This window comes from Myotis nattereri (assembly GCF_964212035.1).
Source record: "Myotis nattereri genome assembly, chromosome: 13".
NCBI lineage: Eukaryota > Metazoa > Chordata > Mammalia > Chiroptera > Vespertilionidae > Myotis > Myotis nattereri.
Genome location: NC_138088.1, coordinates 14,423,528 through 14,445,417, shown reverse-complemented (window position 1 = coordinate 14,445,417; position 21,890 = coordinate 14,423,528). Strand labels below are relative to the sequence as shown.

The window sequence follows — 21,890 nt, the reverse complement described above, 5'->3', positions numbered from 1 at the left end:
ATTGTAAGCACTGTAGGGAAGGATGCTTTTATGCCACCCCAGAGGATAACTTTATATTAGGTTCATCCTTCTTTCTTCTCCCATTAGTGACCCAAGCAAAACCCAGTCCCAAGTCTCATCACAAACAGAAACCCAAATAGTACCACCCTCTCCTAAGAAGGGAGACGGGGGTTGGTGCACTCATACACTGAGGATGTCTCCAACCACTTTTCACAGTGAAGATAAAGCTCAGGAAGGTTGAGTGGTAGTCCACGGTCTTGCTACAAATCATGTGCTAAATCAGTCTTACAACTCTTCTCCTACCCATTCCTGGCCCACTGCACAACTGCACAACTCTCCTCACACTGTACAAGGGAGGGAGGGCAGGCCGAGGGAGGGCTGTGCTGGCAAATTTAGATAACACAGTGGTCCATGGGTATATCTGAATAGGGAAATACATGCCAAGATCTTTGGATGGTCTAGTCTAATACCTAATCTGAATTCTGAAAGGAGCATTGAAAATTCCCCTCTCACTCGTTCTTTCCTCACTAGTCTATTCAAGGAGAAGAAAAAATACCCAACCATTAAAATAAATGGCCATCTCACTACCAAAGTTTAGCTAAAACAAGAAATGCATAGAAACTCCTTAAGAAATGATACTTCCTTTGCCACATATGGACAAAGGAGGGACTTGATTCAATCCACTGTCCTAAAAAGCAATGCCATAAATATGGAGGCTAGGATGAAATACAGACTTCTGTTGTCAGACTGACAGCAAAGAGCTTTTGTAAACCAAGGTCATGGGCATAGAGATATATTTTACTTCTCAGTGGGCAGAGATGCCCTACCTGCTGACACAGTATGGAGAAAAAGGAGGAAGTGATATCTCTCACTCACACGTAAATTAATGCCATCCACTTCCATCCTAGGCCCCATTGCCTAGTGCACACAAAGCACAGTGTCGGGGCAGGGGACCTGTATTTCTTTGAACTTGAAACCCTTATCAGTGGGACTGCATCACACTGTTACCGTGAAACACATGTGGCAGTTAATGATAAAAACTACAAAATTATACCCAGTTGAAAGGATTTATCTCATGCCATTTTTCAAGTTGGCAGATAGATGCCTAATTTGATCTTGGCATCATTTTACTGGTGCCCCAAAGTTTCTCTAAATCAGCCAGATGAGCCTGAAGTTGAAACAGCCACCTCACATTGTTCTACGGGAAGAGGTGCTGGATTCCCCTGCCCCACGGTTTGCCACACCATTAGCCTGTGATGTAAAGGCGGACTACCTCAAACTCATCCCAAAGGGAATGATTATTAAATATGCTAACGGACATGAAGACAATGGTAGTATCTTGGAGGCAATACTCTCCCTGGTCCAGCTGTAAAGGACAAACATGGAATATGGCGTCTATGGTGCTCTCTGGGCTTCTGGATGAGATGGAGTAGGCACACTCCACCCTGTATCTTCCACTACCTGCATTTACCACATTTGGACAGAATGCATGGAGTGGCTATTTGAAAGCTCTGAGAAGTAAAAAGCTGCTGGCAGATTAGGGGAAATGACCAGAATGGGAAGGACCACCAAATCAGCAGTGAGTTTACCATTGTTTCTCCGCTGGTATCCTTTGCCATGACCTTAAGGCAGCCCAAATCTAAGTGAGCACCAGGATGTGAGCAGAGCAAGCTCCAAGAAAAGCTCTCGTTCTGGCTCAAAAAGCAGTACAGGGAATTCCTAACACTTAGAGAAAATGGGGCAAACCATGGTTTATCTTTTTGTTTTTAAATTAATTTCTCACATTCCACCCCTCCCCCCCACCCCCCGCCCCAAGCCATCAAGTGGTAGTGGTAGCAGTAGCAGCAGCAGCAGCGGAGGCAAGAATGGGAGCTGGAAGGAGGTAGGAGAACCTTCTCTGGCTAGAGGATTTGAGGCCCCAAGAGAGTGGGGCAAAGCCCTGTTATTTTCGTTTAAAAAAATATGTTATTACTTTAATAGAGAGAGGAAGAGAGAGAAAGAGAGAGAAAGAAACAAAGATGTGAAAGAGATACATGGATCCGTTGCTTCCCATCGACCGGAGATTGAACCCACAAGCTGGGCACGGGTCCTTACCTGGAATTGAACCTGGGACTTTTTGATGCATGGAACAATAATGCTCAACCAACTTAGCCACACTGGCCAGGGCAGTCATGTTGATTTTTATCTCTCTTTGTCCTCCCATTGGTTGTCCCCAGTTACTGAAATAGCAAAGCAACATTTTTTAAAGCCCCAGATCTTTGGTCAGAATATCAAAAAGGAAAACCCCATGAAATTGAAAGTTCCCTGGAGATCACAGAAAAAGAGGACTTGGAAAAGTAGCCCCTTATGATTGATTATGAATTTCTGGGCCCACTCTGAGCTGTGTGCATGAATGGAACTGACCTTACACAGCATAGATAAATTTTGAGAACTAAACTATAACATAGTGGATGGCCCAGTCTAAGACGGATATGGGACAGATTCAAAGAGCAATGCCAATGCTTTGAAAACCCAACTACCATCAGAATCACATGCCATAGAAGCTTGGTCAGAACTTGCAGCCTAAAATCAAACAGGACAATTTTGTGCCAAAATAAAATTATCAACATTTTTGTAAGATTTATACAAGACTCAGAGTTGCATAATAAAATAATCAAGATGTTCAGGATATAATCAAAAAATTACTTGGCATAGGAATAATCAGGAAATATCTCAACTTGCATCTAAAGCCTAGATGGCACAGATGTTAGAACTGTCTAACTAAGGGCATTAAAGCTATTATAAAAACGTTTCAATAACTAAATGAGAACACTTTTATAAAGAACTGAAAGATAGAAAGCCTTAGTAAAGAAACAAGATAAAATGAAGAATTATATGGAAATTCTCAAATTGAAAACACAATAATTAATGTACTAGATGTACTGGTTAATAATGCAGATTTTTTTCAATAGATGGAGTTACACATATGTTAATATATATGTGATTTGATATGTATGCTACTTTGTTGTATTGACAACAAGCTTTAAAACTTACCATGTCAAATTTGCCGAAGGTGTTAACATCGTATTTTTACACTTAAAAATGTCGAATTTCATGCCAAAAAGTGAGTATTTGTGGTGAGTTTATAATTCATTACTTTATTTTGAAGAAAAGTGCTGCTGAAAGTTATCATATACTTCAGGAAGCTTATGGTGAACATGTTCCATCTCAAGATACTTGTGAACGCTGGTTTAAACGCTTTAAAGTGATGATTTTGATGTGAAAGGCAAAGAACGCCCAGGTCAACCAAAAAAATTTGAAGACCAACAATTACAAGCATTATTGGATGAAGATGCGTGTCAAACTCAAAAACAACTTGCAGGAAGATTAAACGTTGCTTGGAAAACAATTTCCAATCCTTTACAATCAATAGGAAAGATTTTAAAGGAAGGAAAATGGGTGCCACATCAACTGAACAAAAGACAAATGGAAAACCGAAAAGTCATCAGTAAAATGTTGCTTCAACGGCATGAAAGGAAGTCTTTTTTGTATCGAATTGTGACTGGCAATGAAAAGTGGATTCATTTTGAGAATCCCGAATGCACAAAATCATCAGTTGATCTATGTCAACCATCAGCATTGACTGCAAGGCCAAATCGCTATGGAAAGAAGACAATGCTCTGCATTTGGTGGGATCAGGAAGACAATGCTCTGCGTTTGGTGGGGTATTATGAGCTTCTAAAACCAGGTGAAACTGTTAATACTGATTGCTCCCGACAACAAATAATCAATATGAACCACACTTTGATTGTGAAACGACCAGAATGTTCCAGAAGACACGGCAAAGTAATTTTGCTTTATGATGATGCCCCATCACACACTTCAAAACTGGTTAAAGACACATTAAAAGATCTTGCCTGGGAAGTATTAACCCACCCACTGTATCCACCAGACCTTGCTCCTTCAGATTACCACTTGTTCTGATAGATGACACACGCACTTTCTGAGCAGCACTTCAAAACATATGAAGAAGTGGCCTCTCGCAGTCTGGGACCCCTTGGGGTATGACCACTTGCTGGCTTAGGCCTGCTTCCCAGGGGATTGGGCCTAAGATGGCAATCAGACATCCCTCTGGAAGCCCGGCAGCCCTCGGGGGATGTCCACTTGCCAGTGGGGAGCAGGCCTAAACTGCAGTCGGACATCCTTAGCGCTGCTGAGGAGGCAGGAGAGGCTCCCACCACCACCGCTGTACTGGCAGCCATCAGCCTGGCTTGTGGCTGAGCAGTGCTCCCCCCTGTGAGAGCAAACTGACCATCAGAGGGCAGCTCCTGCATTGAGCGTCTGTCCCCTGGTGGTCAGTGTGTGTCATAGTGACCAGTCATTCCCAGTCGCTCTGCTGTTAGGGTCAGTTTGCATTTTACCCTTTTACTATATAGGATAGAGGTCTGGTGCACAGGCCTGGTATGCCCTGAAGGGTGTCCCGGATTAGGGTGGGGGTCCCCACTGGGGTGCCTGGCCAGCCTGGATGAGGGGCTGATGGCTGTTTGCATCTGGTCGCACCCCCTTCAGGGTGGGGGTCCCCCTGGGGTGCCTGGCCAGTCTGGGTGAGGGGCTGAGGGCCGTTTTCAGGCTGGTGGGTGACTGAAGCTCCCAACTTCTCCTTTTTTTCTTATTCTGGGATTTATTTACCTTCTATGGCTGTCACTGGAGCTGAGAGCTGGCTCCAGCTCTGAGGCCTCGGCTGCTGAAAGCAGGTATCTGGGGTTTGTTTGGCTTCTATAATTGAAACACTGTTGCAGCTCCAGCTCTGAGACCTCAGCTGGCTGAAAGCAAGTATCTGGGGTTTGTTTAGATTCTATAATTGAAACATAGTTGCTTTCGGAGCTGTTGCTTTCAGGCTCAGAGCCGGGCCGCAGCAGGTGGGGAATCTTGGCTTCCTCCATCACTGGAGCAAGCAAGCCTCCTGTTCACTTCAGATGCATGACTGCTGGCTGCCATCTTGGTTGGCAGTTAATTTGCATATCTCCCTGATTAGCCAATGGGAAGCGTATCGGAGGTACAGTTAATTACCCTATTTGTCTTATATTAGATTGGATGGGCTAAATAACAGAATGGAGATGATAGAGAAGGGAATCCATAAACTTAAATTTAGATCAACAAATTTGTGCAATTTCAACAATAGAGAGAAAAAAGATTTAAAAAATGAATAGAGCCTTAAGGTCCTGTGGAATATTAGAAAAAGGCCCACCTTTTGTCTTATAGGAAACCCAGAAGGAGGGCAGAAATTGTGTGATACAGAAAAAATATTTGAAGAAATAATGAATGAAAAATTCCCAAATTCCACCAAAGAAATAATGCTCAACCAATCAGATGACAGGAAACCAAGGACAAAACGAAAACATTAAAAGCAACCAGAGAAGAACAACTCATTACTTATAGGTGAACGGTAATTCAAATAACTACGGATTTCTCATCAGAACTAATGAAGCCAAGAAGGAAAACAACATTTTTTTAGAAAATTGATTTTGAGAGAAAGAGAGGAAGAGAGAAAGAGAGAAACATCAATGTGAGAGGGAAACATTGATTGGCTGACTCCTGCATGCCTCCCAGTGGAAATGGAACCGACAACCTTTCCATGCACAGGAAGATGCTCAACCAACTGAGACACACCAGTCAGGGGAAAACAATGCTTTTAAGGTACTAAAAGAAAAAGATTTGTTAACCCAGAATTTTCTATTCATCAAAAATGTCCTTCAGGAATGATGGTGAAATAAAGACATTCTCAAATGAAGAAAAATAGTATTTACCAGCAGGCTGTTCTAAAGGAATTGGGGGTGGGGAGATTTTGTTCAAAAAGAATGGTATGATACCAAAAGGAAAAATGAAACATCAGGAATGAAGCGAGAAAAACAGAAATGGGAAGTATCAGAATAAATATAAAATACTATACTTCTGTTGAGTTCTTTAAAATATGTTTGATGGTTGAAAGCTAAAGTTATAATATTGTCTGATGGGTTTTCAATGTATGCAGATGTAATAATGCATAACACAAGGAAAACCAACAAAAAATGTGGAAGGTAAAGAGATCTGTAAATAGTGCTGCTGTGAACATTGCTGCTATAACATTTTTTAACTATATATATAGTTTAAAAAAAGAACAAAATTAAAAGCAGATTCATTGAAAAGATCAGTGAAATTTACATGTAGTACGACAGACAAAAGAAAGAAGACACGTATTACAAAGCCAGGAATGAGAGGGAGGTTATCACTACATACCATGCAGACATTAAATGGACAATAATGGGAAATTATGAACAACGTTACGTACATAAATTGAGCAACTCAGTTAAATTAAACTAATTCCTCAAACCCCTTAAACTGCCACAACTCACCCAAGATTACATAAATAACCTGAATAGACCTATAACTATTAAAGAAATTGAATTAGTCTTTAAAAACCTTTGGGAAAAGAAATTCAGGTCCAGATGGTTTCATTAGTGAATTCTATTAAACACTTGAAGAAAAAATATCATCAATTCTACACAATCCCTTCCAGAGAATAGAAGGGAAAATACTTTCCTACTTATTTTCTGAAGCCAACTAAAATCAGATGGACAGTATAAGAAATATATAGAACAGCCGAGACCGGTTTGGCTCAGTGGATGGAGTGTCGGCCTGCGGACTGAGGGGTCCCGGGTTCGATTCCGGTCAGGGGCATGTGCCTGGGTTGCGGGCATGTCCCCAGTGGGGGATGTGCAGGAGGCAGCTGGTCGATGTTTCTCTTTCATCGATGTTTCTAACTCTCTATCTCTCTCCCTTCCTCTCTGTAAAAAATCAATAAAATATATTTAAAAAAAAAAAAAAGAAAAGAAATATATAGAACAAAATCCACTTGAAAACATATACACAAAAAATCTTCATAAAAACATTAGTAAATCAAATCCACCCATTTATCAATATAAATATATACACATCTATACATGTGTATATACACGTATGTACATATGTGTGTGCCTGGGTATGTGTATCACACTAGGAGCAACTGGGGTTTATCTTGGAATGCATAGTGTCTGGTTCAATCATCTCAAATCAGTCAATGCAATTCACCAGACTAACAGTCTAAAGAATGAAAACAACATGATTATTTCAACTGATGTACAAAAAGCATTTGGTAAAATTCAATACCCACTCATGGTAAAACTCTCATCAAATTAATAGAAAAGAATTTCCTCAACCTCAAAGGAAGAGCTAACCTTATATACCTATAGCTGACATGATACTTAATGGTGAAACACTGAATTTGGTCCCTCTTAAGAGTGGAGACAAATCAGAGACACACTCCTTCACTCTTTGTATGCAACATCCTGCAAGAAGTGCAAGCCAGCACAATATGGTGGCAGAATACAAGGTCAATACAGCAAAATAATGTGTATTTCCACATACCACCAGTGAACAACTAGAAACGGAATTTCTTAAAGATGCCATTAAAAATAGCATCCCCCAAAGTAATAGTCATGTATAAATCTAACAAAAATGTACAGAATCTGTTTGCTGAAAACTAGAAAACACTGATGAAAGAAGTTAAAGATTATCTAAATACACAGACCATTTTCATAGATTGGAATCCATGTGGATGCTGATGCTCCCCCAAATTGGTCTATACGTTTAACACAATTCAAATAAAAATGTCAGTAGGAATTTTTGCAGATACCATCAGATCCTAAAATTCATTTGAAAAGCCGAAAACGCTAGCCTAGCCAAAACAATTTGAAAAAGAATACACTTGGAGGAATCACATTACCTAATGGTGATTTTAAGCCACAGAGGACTATTTCCAGATCTTGAAACTTAATGGAATGTTCTCATAACATCGTGAAGGTTCTTGGGGCTGGTAGCGCCTTCCTTCCTTTCATTTTCTTTCCTTTGGAATGGGAATGCGTACCACTGTTGTCCTATGGCCATCTTACCATGATGCGTTAAAGGCATTCTGGTTTTACAATTCCACCAATGGAAGGAATTTTGCCCTAGCATGCATTATACCAGAGTGCTGCCCATAAGTGATTCAGATGATGAAACTTAGGACTTTAGAGTTGATGAGTCATAATCATCATGAGGCTTTGAATTTGAACTCATGCTGTAGGATTGAAAAATTTAAGGATGTTAGGATGGGATGAGTGTATTCTGCATGAGGATCAATATAAATCTTTGAGGACCAGGAAAATGGTGGGCTAAATAATGACCCCTAAGGATAACCATGCCCTAATCCTTGGAACCTGTGACTGTCTGTTACCTTATATGACAAAAGGGACTTTGCAGATGTGATTCAACTTAAGGATCTGTGGATGTGAGATGATTTTGTACACGCATACCTTGTCTTATTGTGCTTTGCTTTACCGCCCTTCACAGCTGTTGCGTTTCGTACAAGTTGAAGGCAAGATCCTCCACCAGCAAAAAAGATTATGACTCATTTTATTGCAAAACTCATTTTATTACGGTGGTCTGGAACCAAACCCAATATCTCTGAGGTTCGCCTGTATTATCCAAGTGGCCCTAATTGAAATCTCAAGTACTCTTATAAGGAGGCAGGTGGAGATTTGACAAATTAGGAGGAAATAGGGGATGTGACATCTAAGCAAAAGGTGAGAGTGATGTGAGGAAGGAGTCATGAGCCAGGGAATGCAGGCAGCCTCCAGAAGCGAGAATGTGCAGGGAAACGGCTTTCAGAGGAGCCAGCCTTGCCAACACCTTGACTTCTGTCCAGTGAAACTCATGTCAGAGAAAAAAAAGTGTGTTATTACCAGCAGCTAGATTTGTGGAAATGCATTAGAGCAGCCCTGGGACATTAATACACACGCTTTCATTTCTCCTGGGTAGATATATCTGTGAGGGCAATTGTCGGGTCACATAGACACTTGACATTTAACATGTTGAGAAAACTTCCTAATGTTTCAAAATTAAGAACTTTGATTCAGGAAAGACAGTATCAAGAAAATAAAAACACAGGCTACCGACTGGGAGAAAATATTTACAAATCCCATCTCCAACCAGATAGCCAGAATATATGAGACACTTTTAAACTCGAAGTTAAAAACCAGACAGCATCATTAAAAAAGTGGTCCCAACACCGATCACAGTAAATGCCGGTGAGGACGTGGAACAACAGCAGCTCACTTGTTTCTGGTGGAACTACAAATTAGGACAGTCATTTAGGAAGACAGTTGGGTGGTTTCTTTCAAAACTAAACATAATTTTATCATATGATTCAGCAATCAAACTCCTTGGTGTTTACCCAAAAGATTTGAAAACTTATGTACACACAAAACCCTGCACACGGAGGTTTATAGCAGTTTTATTCATTATAGCCCAAATGTGGAAGCAACTAAGATGTCCTTCAATAGGGGAACTGATGAAAAAATTGTGGCTCATCCAGACAACGGAATATTATTAAGTGCTAAAAAATGAACTATCAAGCCATAAAAAGACATGGAAGAACCTGAAAACCATATTACTACGTGAAAGAAACCCATCTAATAAGACTACATATGATTGATTATATATATAAATCATACATATGTATAATTCCAAGTATATGACATTCTGGAAAAGACAAAACTAATGGAGAGAGTAAAAAGATCAGTATTTGCCAGGGATTAGGGGAAAGAGGGTTCATCAATTGCTCAGTTGTTAAACAATGTTGATGTTGATAATGGGGAAGCTATGCCGGTGTGAGTGCAGGGGGTTATGGGAAATCTCTGTACCTTCACTTAATTTTCTTGTGAACCTAAAACTGCTTAAAACAACAAAGCCTATAACAAAAATAGGCCATACACTTCACAAAAGGATACACAGATGACAAATAAGCATAAGATGAGATGCTCAACATCATTAGCTATTAGGGGAATACATATTAAAACCACAATGAGATACCACTACACACACACTTGAGTGACTGAAATTAAAGATACTAACAATACCAAGTGTTGACAAGAATGCAGAACAACAAGAACTCTCAAACATTGTTGGTGTGAATCGTAAGTGGCACAGCCATTTCTGAAAAAACGTTTGCGGTTTCTTTTAAAATTAAACACTTATCCTACAATCCAATGATTCCACTTCTAAGTATTTGCCTTGGAGAAATTAAAACTTATGTCCATATAAATTTCTATACAAATGTTTTATCAGCTCTATTCATATTCACCCCAAACTGAAAGCAACTTCAAAGCCATTAACTGAATGAATGGTAAACAAACCAAGGCAAGTCCATAAAATGCCATCATTTTCAGCAGTAGAAAGGAGTGAAATATTGATACACACAATAATCTGGATGGATCTCAAGGGAATGATACTAACTGAAAAAGCCAGTCTCAAAGGTTATATATTGTATGATTCCATTTGCAAGACATTTGCAAAAAGACAAAAGTATATTGAGAGAGAACAAATAGTGATTGTCAGGGGATGGGGGTCAGGGGTGCAGCAAGGCTATGACTACAAAGTGGGGTCACTGAGACTGATCTATGTTCTGAGTCTGGTAGTGGCCAGATTCATGTGTTAAAATGCAGAAAAGTTTGTACCCATACATAAAGTTTAATATAAGATAAAATTAAAGAAGGAGATGCAGTATCTGGACAACTAAAATTACTTTTGAATCTTTTGCTCTACAGATGAGGAAGGTCAGGAACAACACCTACTTTACCTCCTACTTTATGCTCAACATCATTAGCTATTAGGGGAATACATATTAAAACCACAATGAGATACCACTACACACACACTTGAGTGACTAAAATTAAAGCTACTAACAATACCAAGTGTTGACAAGAATGCAGAGCAACAAGAACTCTCAAACATTGTTGGTGTGAATCATAAGTGGCACAGCCATTTCCTATAAAGGAAAATGGCCAGAAGAAATTCTAGGTGAATGGAACTGGACTTCTCTCCTAATCTCTAGAGGACATCAATCCAGTGCCCCACTCCCTGTGCCCAAATTGTTTGAGTTACTATAATACTTTATGATGATCGGAAGATGCCTGCAAAGATTAAGGTTAGCTCTACCTTCCCTCTGAGAAGTGTTCCTTTCTTCCTGTTATCATCACTGTTTAACCCTCTAGATCTCACGCCTTCTTGACTGAGACCTCCCTGTGTTGGAAACACACCATCCTGCATTCTGACCCACTCCTTCCTTCCTTCAGATGGTCAGGACTAAGGTCTTTTAGATTTCTTACATTCATCTTCAACAAATAGGTCAGCACCCCTCGCTGCTCAGTGGCAGCACTGACTGGAGCAGCAAATTCTCCCACGTGGCAAGGCATTGTGGTCTAGGGAAGACAGGCAGCCTCGTCCTTTTCAGGTTAAGGCACCAAGAAGGGAATGATCCACTTTCCACCTTGGCAATGCTTCTAATGTCTATGCCATGTAGTTTGATATGGTTGGGTAAACTGAGGATACCACACTGTCAGGTACTGAAAAGTGATTTCTATGCTTAGAAGCCTTGAATACAAAACCAAGCAGTGTTTCTATTTGAAGCATTCCTAGAGGAAGCAATGTGTAATAGCAGGCGAAGCTCTGAGCTAAGAGCATAGTAGATTCTGGCCCTCGCACTACCATTCCCCGTACAGCTGTGCAACGAGAAGCCAGTCATCCTATCCTCCCCTTTCCTCTTCTCCCATTTCCTTCGCTCTACAGATGAGGAAGGTCAGAGACAAGAGCTACTTCGCATTGGCACATCTTATAAACTATAACGTGATATACACACTTAGGTACTAGTATCATTTGAAAATTCTTGATAAAATACCCACTGTATCAAATCAGTGGTAATTCCTTATTTTGCATCTACCCCTAGGGATGTAGAATAATCATCTCAAAGGAATTCAAAGGTTCCTCATCCTTGTTGTGGGCATAGGTTACACTTGGCATCCTTTAGAGCAGTGGTCGACAAACTCATTAGTCAACAGAGCCAAATATCAACAGTACTTCTTCAAAATAGACTCGCCCAGGCCGAAAACCAACTTCTGCGCATGGGCCACGAAGTTTCAATCGCACTGTACGTGTGCGTGCACGTGGTGTTTTGTGGAAGAGCCACACTCAAGGGGCCAAAAAACCGCATGTGGCTCTCGAGCCGCAGTTTGCTGACCACGGCTTTAGAGCATGATAACCCATAAATATTATAATAAGGGAACCTGAGATTTTATTCCTAATGGCTTAATAGCATTTTGAGATTTGGCTTGAAAAATCACAGACGGTGAGTGGCACCCATAATACCTAAGTTAGAAATAGGAAGTGGTCCAGCCAGGAGGACTCAGCCTGTGGACACGCAGGTGTGCTCAGAAATGCAGGCAATTAGGTAAAGGCCGATAATCCCTGAAAGAGCCCATTTTGATGTTTGGCCAGAGGCTTGGCCAAGAGAGCGTTGTGCCACGTGAATGACAATATCCTGGCAGCTGACAGGGGCCGGGGTGAGTGGCAGCCTCTGGATTTCATGGTGCGTGCTGGTCACTGTGGCGTCTGCTCCGTCCTCATGGGCACCGGCTGTGGTAAGTTATGTAATCTTTCTGGCTACCCTCCCCTGTGTTCAGTCCATGCCAAGTGCCAAATAAAAGAATCCATATGTGATTACAGCTATAAAACCGAAAGGAAAATATTAGACAAATATATAACATTTTGGGGTTTCTAAGTTTGTTTTACCTTTAATGCTAGGCAGACAGTTTACACAAATCATTTTGCTGCAAAGTAAAGAATAATGAGTTAAATGTGTTCCCTGTCACCATCAATCATGTACATTTGCCTTTGATTGACCAAACACTTAAGACACATGAAATGACTTTCTAATCATGTTAGGGGGAGAGAGGGAGGGAGGGAGGGAGGGAGGGAGGGAGGGAGGGAGGGAGGCGGGGAGGGAGAGAGGGAGGAGGGGAGGAAAGAAGGGGGGGGGGAGAAGATGGGGAGGAGGAGTTTCACCCTTTTTTGTTTTATCCAGAAATCCCATTGACATTTTCTGGCAATCTTCTAACATGCGGTACGGGCTTCTCTTTGCTAATAATGTTTGCCTTGAGAATTTGTAAAGGTCTGAGAACTGGTTAATTCAATGTTCTAGAAATGACCAGGGCCAGAGGGGAACGGAATCCCCGTTAACAGTTCATGGATTAAGTCTCTCTTCATTTGAAACCGTGTTCAGGGAAGTGCTTTCCCTTTGGTGGGCGTTAGCCATTAGGGCGGCGGGGGAGGCAAGAGAGCCACTGAGAGGAGATTCAAGGGGCAGAAAAGGAGGTGCCCAATGCTGTCCGCCTGGATGGGACGCTGAGGTTTCGCAGGTTCGGTTCAAGGCAAGGGTTTCTGTTATGGTGTGTGAATTCCAGCAGCACCCTGCCTGGATTTTCTGCCACTCAGAATGGTTTATAACCAACTCTAACCAGCCTCCACACGTCCCCGCCAAGGATTATAGCGCTTTGAATTCCAAGCTCCATGGAGTCAAAGTTTCATGGAGCCAAGTTTCATGTAAGTGTACATGGAGTCAAAGCTCTTCCGTCTGGCAAGAGAACCATGCACAGTAGCAGAAGAAGACGTTTCAGCACCCAAATCACCCCAAAGTATAAGTTGCTGGTCCGGGCCCCACCCAGCTGTCTGTATCAAAGACAGGCCAGGCGAGGCTGAGGCCAATGTACGCCTTTATTCAACAGCAGTGAGGCCCTGTCATGAGTCGGGGGCTGTGCTAGATGCTGGGGCTTCCCAGCGCCCACACAGTTCCAGGGAAAAGAGGCAATGACAGAAAGTGCCATTAGTGCAAAGCCTGCGGGAGTGCAGCTCAGGATGTGATGTATGCGGTGTGGAGGGGACAGTGGTGCAACTTTTAAAAATGCAGTTCCGGTATTTTCCACACGGAAACCTCATTCACCCCCACGAAACAAAGAACATCTAGGTCCTTCCTAGAGAATGTGAATTAGTGCATTTCCTCCCTGTAGGTGCCTCAGAAGCCCCAAAGCAATGCAGGAGCGTATTCACTTTCTTCTTGATTTCCCTGCACTTGCCAGGAAAACTGTGGAATCATAAAGCAGCCCCTTAGTAGAGGTGCGCCATCTTCATAAACTGGAGAAGCCGGCTGCGGAGATGCCAATTCTCCCCACACAGCCCAGAGCAGACCCTGGCACACCAGCGCCTGACACAAAAAGAGGCTCCTGGGGTCCCAATGATGTGCAGTTTCTGACTCTGGGTCCTGGTTCTCTAGGTGTTGGCTTTGTGGATATTTAACTAGCTGTCCATTTATTAGATACACACTTTATGTTTGTATCTTATGTGTCAATTAAAAGTTTGTTTTCAATCCCTTTTCTAAAATTTATTTCTAATGTTTTAGAGAGAGGTCTCACCGAGAACTTAACACTGAGCAGACCTGAGGCTTTGATAGCAGGGAGCCATGCAGCTCCCAGGGGAAGCGCATTCCAGCCAGAGGGAGAAGCCAGCGCAAAGCCCTGGGCCAGCTGAAGGGAGTGTGACCCACTGAGGAGCAGGAGAGACCGGTGAGGCCACCGAAACCTCAAGGCCTTTGCAAGGACTTTGTTCTGGTAAGTGGGATGCCTGGAGAGGTTTATGCGGGGATGACAGGGTTTGATTCATGCTTTAGAAGGCTGTTCTGCCTGCTTTATTGGAGACAGACAGGAGGGCAGGAAGGGGTAAGGTCTGAGCATGGAGACCAGTTACAAGGCTGATGCACTAGGAGATGATGGATGGTGGTTTGGAGCTGATAGTGAGTACATAGGTGATGAGAAGTGCTCAGATTCTGGGCATATTTTGAAAGTCGAACCAAGAGGATTTCCTGCTGAAGGGAATGTGGTACAGGAGAAAAAGAAAGGAGTCAAGGGTGACTGCAAAGTTTTTAGTCTGAGCAATGGATGATGGCATAGCCAACGGTGCAATGGGAGGAAACAGGTTTATAGTCAACAGGGATTCTATTCTGGATGAAGTAAGTCTGAGAGATGAGAAATTCAAATAGAGATGTTGCGTAGCAGGTGAATAGATGATACTGGGTTCAAGAGAGAGGTCTGGATGGAGATGGAAGCGTGGGTTTCATCTATATATCTAGAAACTAAGAGGATAAATGAGATTATGAAGGAAGTGAGTATAATTGTATTGGGAGCCACTTTCCACTGATGAGGATATTTGTAGAGGTCCATTGTAGGGACACCATCTGTGATTAGGGTGACATTGTCCGTGTGTGGAATAAGCAACAACTGCGTCTCACTATCTAACTCCCATCACGTGTGTTTACTTTGCCAGACAAACCCTCTATCCTGGCATTGGTGTTCCCTCCTGGAAGTTGAAAGCCATCTTGGTCCCCGCCTTACCAGTCGGAGCCCTGATCCCACTTCAGAGAGCCCTTCATCAGCCTCCCCGCCTCCACACAGAGTGGAGCCCTGCTTCTAGCAGACCTCCCTCACCTGGATAAATACCCCTGGTCTGCAGAGCTTACACCCACCAGCCAATAGAAATTGCTTGTTGTCTCCCAGAAGCACCCACCTAAGCCAATTGGCTTTACCCCCAAGTACAGCAGTGCCTTATGTCAGTTTAGTCTTGGGAGCCTATTCATTTCCCCACCCTGACTCATCCCACACTAGGCTAACCCCTCATCTGCCTTGATACTGTGACCTCTGCCCTTGCAGAGATGCCAGGGAGAAAGGCCAACAAGACCCACAGGATGGGGCTGTGCAAACATGTGCCCACACAACCTAATTGGAACAGAAGCTTCTGGAAGCTTCTCAGCACCTCGTAGCCAGTCTGACAGTCTGATTAGCACACTGCCTAGAGTGTGGTAGGTACCTAGGGAAACTCTACTGAATCCAGTTCCCATAAAATAAATTACAGAAAGCTAAGATTTGTGCCAAGATGAAGGCACTAGCTAAGGTTCCCTCTTATCGCTGATTCTATTTCCTCTTGGTCCTGGAACCAGTTTGCTTGGGTTCGAACAACTGAGTTCCTCGTTCCAACTTTATGCCCTCATGCAGGCCACTCAACTTGCCTTAACCCACAGTGTCTGCCACTTTAAAATGGAATTAATAAGAGTGCCAAGTTTGGGTAGGGTCATTGCAATAATTAAGTGAGATAATGCATATAAATCACAGCGGAGGGCTGGCACATAGTTAGGACCTAGTAAACTTCAGCTATTATTAAAGATTCTTGATTTATATATCCAGCTCCTAAACCATGTTTTTATATACGCATATATTCAAACACATACACACACATAAACATAGCCCAAAATAAAAGTATTAAAAATGATTCCCTTGGCTACAATTATTGCTAGGATTATGTATTGCTGAAAGCTTATCTCAACATAATAATAACAATAATGAACAAATGGTTTTTATGTCCAGCAAAGCCACCTCAGCCAAGATACAAGCTGAATAACAAGGGATTTCCCTAGTGCTTGCTCATTCATAAATAGGAAATATGACGAAGGAGGCTGCATTGTGATCAAAATTAAGTAAATTTCACCCACAATTCCAAATCTTATAAAATAGGGAAAAATTTAAAAGGCATATTACATAGTTTCTCCATTTTCATAACTGATTTATCCAACCAAGAAATAATTACAGAATGCCTGCCATGTTCCAAGCTGTGTGAAAGTGTATGTGTATGTGTGTGTGTGTATATAAAATGGTAGATTAGCGGAGTTAAAATAGTTGGCAATCCTGGAAACAATTTAAATGTGCTCAATTTCAAGACTTAGCGTATACCTAAAAGAAATTTTAAGAATTAATCACCCTCTGAACACACACAACACCCCCACACACAATTTATCATGTCCAAGGACAGCTAATCCTAGTCAGAATAATAGCACAATTCACAAAAATAGCAGGTCAAGCCCCAACTTGTAACCAGATATGTTGGAGAGAAAGTTAACTATGACATGGTAAGACTCTAAAACCCAAAAAATATATAAATAAATAATAAATAAATCAGTGAATCTTCAGTTACATTCCAGTGAGGAAGCCAAACAGAGGAGAAGAGTGGCCACTTATTCAGGGACGAGGCGGGGAAGATAGGCTACCTCGGCTCATTGCCCTGGCCCTTACGGAAGACACTAGGGAGTCTCCCTTGAACCTGAAGGCAGGTGGCGGGAGATCAGATGGCGGTAAATGAGCAGGACATTCCAGGCCTGGTGGGTAATGTAGACGTTGGTAAGTCACAGGAACCAGAACATTTGCCTTCACTCCTTAAAAGAACTCTAGGTTAGAAACTGGGTGTCGTGGACAAAATGCTTACCCTGTCACTAGCAACAAGCCACGGTGCTGGAGGTCCCCCTGAGTGGCCAACCTGAGCCTCCTTTCATAAAGGAATTGGCTATAGAGTTAGCATAGATTTGTTAAACAAATCCCAGCACATCGCAAACTGCAGAAAGCATGCCTCAAGTGAAACAAATTAAGTGCAAACTTAAAAAAAAAATCATTACCCCAAAGATGTGGGCTAAAAACATAAACAGATTTCCAAAATTTTAGATCTACTCAGAGATAACATATCCAGTATGGGAGTTAGGCCTTCAGAGGCAATGATTTGGGGCCCTGGGTGAGGCTCTTTGAAAGGGACGCTGCTGAAGGATATGGATAAGAGAGTGCTCCCCCATATTTCCTGGTGCCCCTGGGCTGGGTCTCTTTTGTGACTGCTCCGCCAGTAGCCCTCTCTCTTTTGAGCTTTCATACCTTCACTTGCAGTCCTGGCTTTAATGTCATGTGCCTGTGATATAGCATCCCTGTTTCAGTCTCCTCCCTCTTCCTTCTTCTTTCAGGAGGGACTGAACACAGTACCTGCTGCCGAACCAAGAAAAAGACACTGCACCTGCCCCAGGCAAGGGGGAGGTGAGCTCACACCCCACCTGTGGCTTCCAGAACCCCTAAGTATGCTCAGGGGATCAAGTGTTGTCAAGCCCCATCTGATCTCCTTCCCCCCAATAGGACTGCCTGTCCCCGTGGAAGTGCTGATGGATTCTCTGAGTAGGACATGGGGGACCCCGGGGAAGGAAGCAATTTCTGTAAACAATAATCCATTTATAGATTTCCTTTTTCATCTGCCCCCAAATAAAAACAAGGGAAGGCTTTGCACCCCTGGAATGGGAGAGAATATGTACAACTTTCCAAGGAGAACGTCACTGTGGCATTTGTGATGAACTAAAGGAGACAGAAGAGGACCTGAGGGCAAGTGCAGAGATGACGCTGCAGAAGGGGGATGGGGGCAATGCGCTTAAGGTTGTCCTATTGTTAACGAGAGAAATAGGTGACTGGAGGCCTCGCTATTTCCAGGTCATGCGCTTAGTGAATTCCAACACAAAAACCACGTGAATGTCACAGGGTCAAATGCAGAGAGCTACCCCCAAACCCAGAGGTCTGGCTCTGGACAGAAGCAACACAGAAACATAACCCGGGAGGGAAATGTGTTTTCAGTTACACCAGGGCCGGGCCGGCCTCTCCCACAGGCTCTTCCTAAATAGGAACTTGGCAGTGGGCTGAGTTGGGCTGGAGGGTCGTCCTCCGCACAGAGGTAAGGCCCTCGGGGTCTCACGGGAAGCTGGACAGAAGTTCCTTCTCCCCGCTGGTAACAGCCCCGCAGAATCAGCGTCACATCCACTTTACTCATGTTCCTGACAGGTGGCTCTAGTTTCACGCCGGCACCACAAAATCAAAACATACGCATGTCAATGGCCCGTGTGCAGCGGGGCCCTGCCAAGGCCGGGTTACATCAGCACCAGGGAGCGGAGGCCAGGCCTTCGGGCCTCAAGCCTAGGCCTGTGGGAAACTCCCTACAGAAGAAACCACCAGAGCTGGATGGACAAGCCAGAGGAGCTCTCCTGGTGACAGTCCTGGGCCTGGGCTCCTGGTGCTGAATGGAAGAGCCTGGGAGACACCAGCTTACATCTGGCAGGAGCTTGCCACACAGACTGCCCTGCCACCGCCATTTTGCCGCATTCTGCTTCCTCCAGGCAGTGGACTAGCAGCCTGGACTGAAGGAGCCACTTAAAGGAATGCGATGTCTTGCTTGTGAGCTGGGTCTGAGCCAGGACATCAGTGAACTGCAGGTCTTTGGGCACGTAGAGGCCAGAAGAATTTCTTTAATCAAGGCAGCCATGGCTAAAGTGACTGAAGGGACTCCAAGGCAATTTGTTCTTATCCATAGAGGAATATATTAACTATAAAGTGGCTAAATAAAGTCAGTGAGGTAGGAACAGCAGGTACGGGCCTAAGAAAATATCCTGTTCTAAGTCAAACAACCCGTGGAGGCCGGAGATGAGAACTGATACAGAGTTTTAGTCCATCACCTGCATCCCCATCCTCCCCACCCATCCCTCTCATTGCATCCAGGTCCCCCTCCTCAACTCCACCCAGACCTTATCTCTGGTAGTGGGTGTGGCAACAATGGCAGCGAAGGCTGGAGGGCTCACTCCTCTGATTTCAGAGCTTTTGGCCCCCTGGTGACTCACTAACTTCCCGTCTCAACCACTACCAACTCAGGAAGGTGAATGTGAAGAAATGAGTAACAGGCAGGGCAATGTAAGCCCAGATCTTGAGCTAACCGGCACCAATGCCAAATCAGAGACCCAAACTAGACAAGCTTCACTGCACCGGTCGGCCACCTTGCCTGTAGAGGCTGAGAACAATCCAAGGATAAGAACTGGCGTTCTCATTCTCCTGAGCTCCAAGGACCCTCTAAGTAGGAGCCTGGAACCTCAACCAATGTCCCGGACACATGCCTGGCCTGGCCGGAGAGGAGAGAGGCAGGTCCAGCAGGCAGGGGCCACGAGAGGGCTGCCCAGGGAGCTCTGTGGCATGAACGGCTGACAAGGAGATGAGCATGCCCAGACCGCCTAGCTCACGGCGGAAAGGGCACCACTGCTGAGGACTCAGTTCATCGTTTCACTCGCCATTCAAATAACCGTGGCATGTCAGCCCTGCTGGCCTCCTTGATTGTGCAGAAATAAATAAATGAATTATGTTGTTGGGGTTTGGGCTTCAGCACAAACACATGGTCTACATTTATCCGCACAGTGAGAGGTCCACCAGCCACTTGATGTAAAAGAGGAAAATGATAATTCTTTTCTTTAGGCGCTCTGGTGCCATATGGAATGTATATAAATCATATTTTTGTTTTAACAGCGGAGGCTTTGTTGATAGATAAACATGTGGTTTATCTAAAAAAAGAGAGGATTGTGCTTTGAACAATCATTTAATGGCCGTGGATGTGCCAAATAAAAATAAAAACATAATTCTGAAAGAAGTTGGCCTCTTGCCCAAATCCGTAACAAGGAATTTCTCCTCAACCAAAGTGGTTGAAGCCCGTCGATCTGGTTTGAGTTTAAGCTGTGCTCTCTACTCAACCCCACGACAAATTGAATCCGGGGCTAATGTGCTCTAATAGGACAAGACGTTACCTTTATGAATGACCTCATGGAGAAGAGGTTGGCGAGCATGGTGGAGAGGCCCTGGGCCAGGCAGCTCTGGGCTATGAACCCCAGCTTCAGCTCTGCGAGGCAGATTGCATCATCACCCTCTTTCCAGTTCCAGCTCGGGATGTTTAGCAGATGGGCCTGTGGAAAGGAAACAGTTATGAGACCTTCCTTTGTGAAACGTTCAATTGTTTCAAGTCTCCTCTGGGAAACGCAGCATTGCCTAGCTGCAGGGTGATCCAGAATCGTCCTTTCTTCCCTGGGCCTGGGTCGGGTGCTTGGTGTTTTACTAAAATCTCCTCATCAGACTCCAGTCTCCCTGGAAATTGCTTCTGTACCTACCAAGCCAGAGGCCTCCCCTAGGGTTTGTCCTTTAGCCAAATCGAGTCCAGAGGCAAATCCCTCTTGTGACATAGGCCCGTGCTACTAGGATGTCTGACTACGTTGCTCATACATTGGCTCCTCAAATAGACTCTGATACTATCCAATGCCTGTGTACTTCAGATTTCATTTTATCTGCCTTCCCAATACTCCAGATCAGTGGCTCCCAAGCTTGAGTGGGCATCAGAACCACTTGGAGGGTTTGAACAAGCACGTTGCTGGCGCCTTCCCCACTGTTCCCGATCCCCTGTGTAGGGTGAGGCTGGAGAATCTGCATTGCTAAAAGGGCCAGGTGATGCGAGCTGCTGAGCTGGGGACCACACTTTGAGAAGCACTGCCCTAAATCACCGGGCAAATCACAGCGTGCACATGTCGCCATCTGTTGCAGGTGGACGGATCCTCTTCAACAGTTAGGTCAGCACTGCGATCGGGGCCCAGAGCGCGCTCAGCCAGTTCTGTTTAAGCGGCATGAAGCACAGTCATAGGTGACACGCTGGTTGGAAGAATCAGGATTCAAAAGTTCTCCAGAGTTGGAAAAAGGGGCGGGGGGGGGGGGCGGGGGGGGGGGTGTCAACCAGAAAAGATTTTAAAGGCCTTCATGTCAAGTACAGCATTTAGGTTGAGAAAAATCAATTCTATAAGTTCAAAATGAGAAGACCTAACTTGGCAGCAGACATGAGGGAACAGAAAGGAAAAAACTTAAGTGTGTGGGCAACTAAACCCCAAAGAGAGGCCAACTGTGTGAGAAATCGCAGAGAACGCCAGGGCCTGCTTGTTAGAAATGGTCTCCAGGTCGAGGGAAACGAAGGTTCCATTCTGATGTGAAAGGGTCAGGCTGGTTCCAGAAAACCTGATCCAGCCTAACCGTCCGATTAAGGAGGGAAGCTGACCACTTGCATCACTTGCAGAGAAAACATGACAAGCACGAAGAGAGGTGTCGGTTCTGGACAACCCCTTCTGAAGCACAACGTAGAGGGGCAGCAGCGTGGGGCCTGAAGAAGCTCTCGCCGTAGCAGAGCTGCTGCTGTGATGGAGACATTAGGCTTGTCTTGTTTTGTTCCAGGAGCCAGAATTGGGACTGCAAGCAGTAATGTTGGCTTGTTTTATAAAG

The 21,890-nt window shown here is 43.9% G+C and overlaps 1 protein-coding gene across 8 annotated transcripts in view; it reads right to left on the bottom strand.

Annotated features, from left to right (window-relative positions):
• The window catches only part of KCNMA1 (potassium calcium-activated channel subfamily M alpha 1), a 683,439-nt gene that overhangs the window by 163,087 nt on the left and 498,462 nt on the right, over window positions 1–21,890 (bottom strand). For all 8 annotated transcript variants that reach the window (XR_013996758.1, XM_081105313.1, XM_081105315.1 and 5 more), the window contains exon 14: window positions 20,384–20,539. Coding sequence is in view for 7 of the 8 variants with exons in the window: in XM_081105313.1 (XP_080961439.1) it covers window positions 20,384–20,539 (156 nt within the window). In the remaining variant the exon portion in view is untranslated. The remainder of the gene's footprint in view (window positions 1–20,383; window positions 20,540–21,890) is intronic.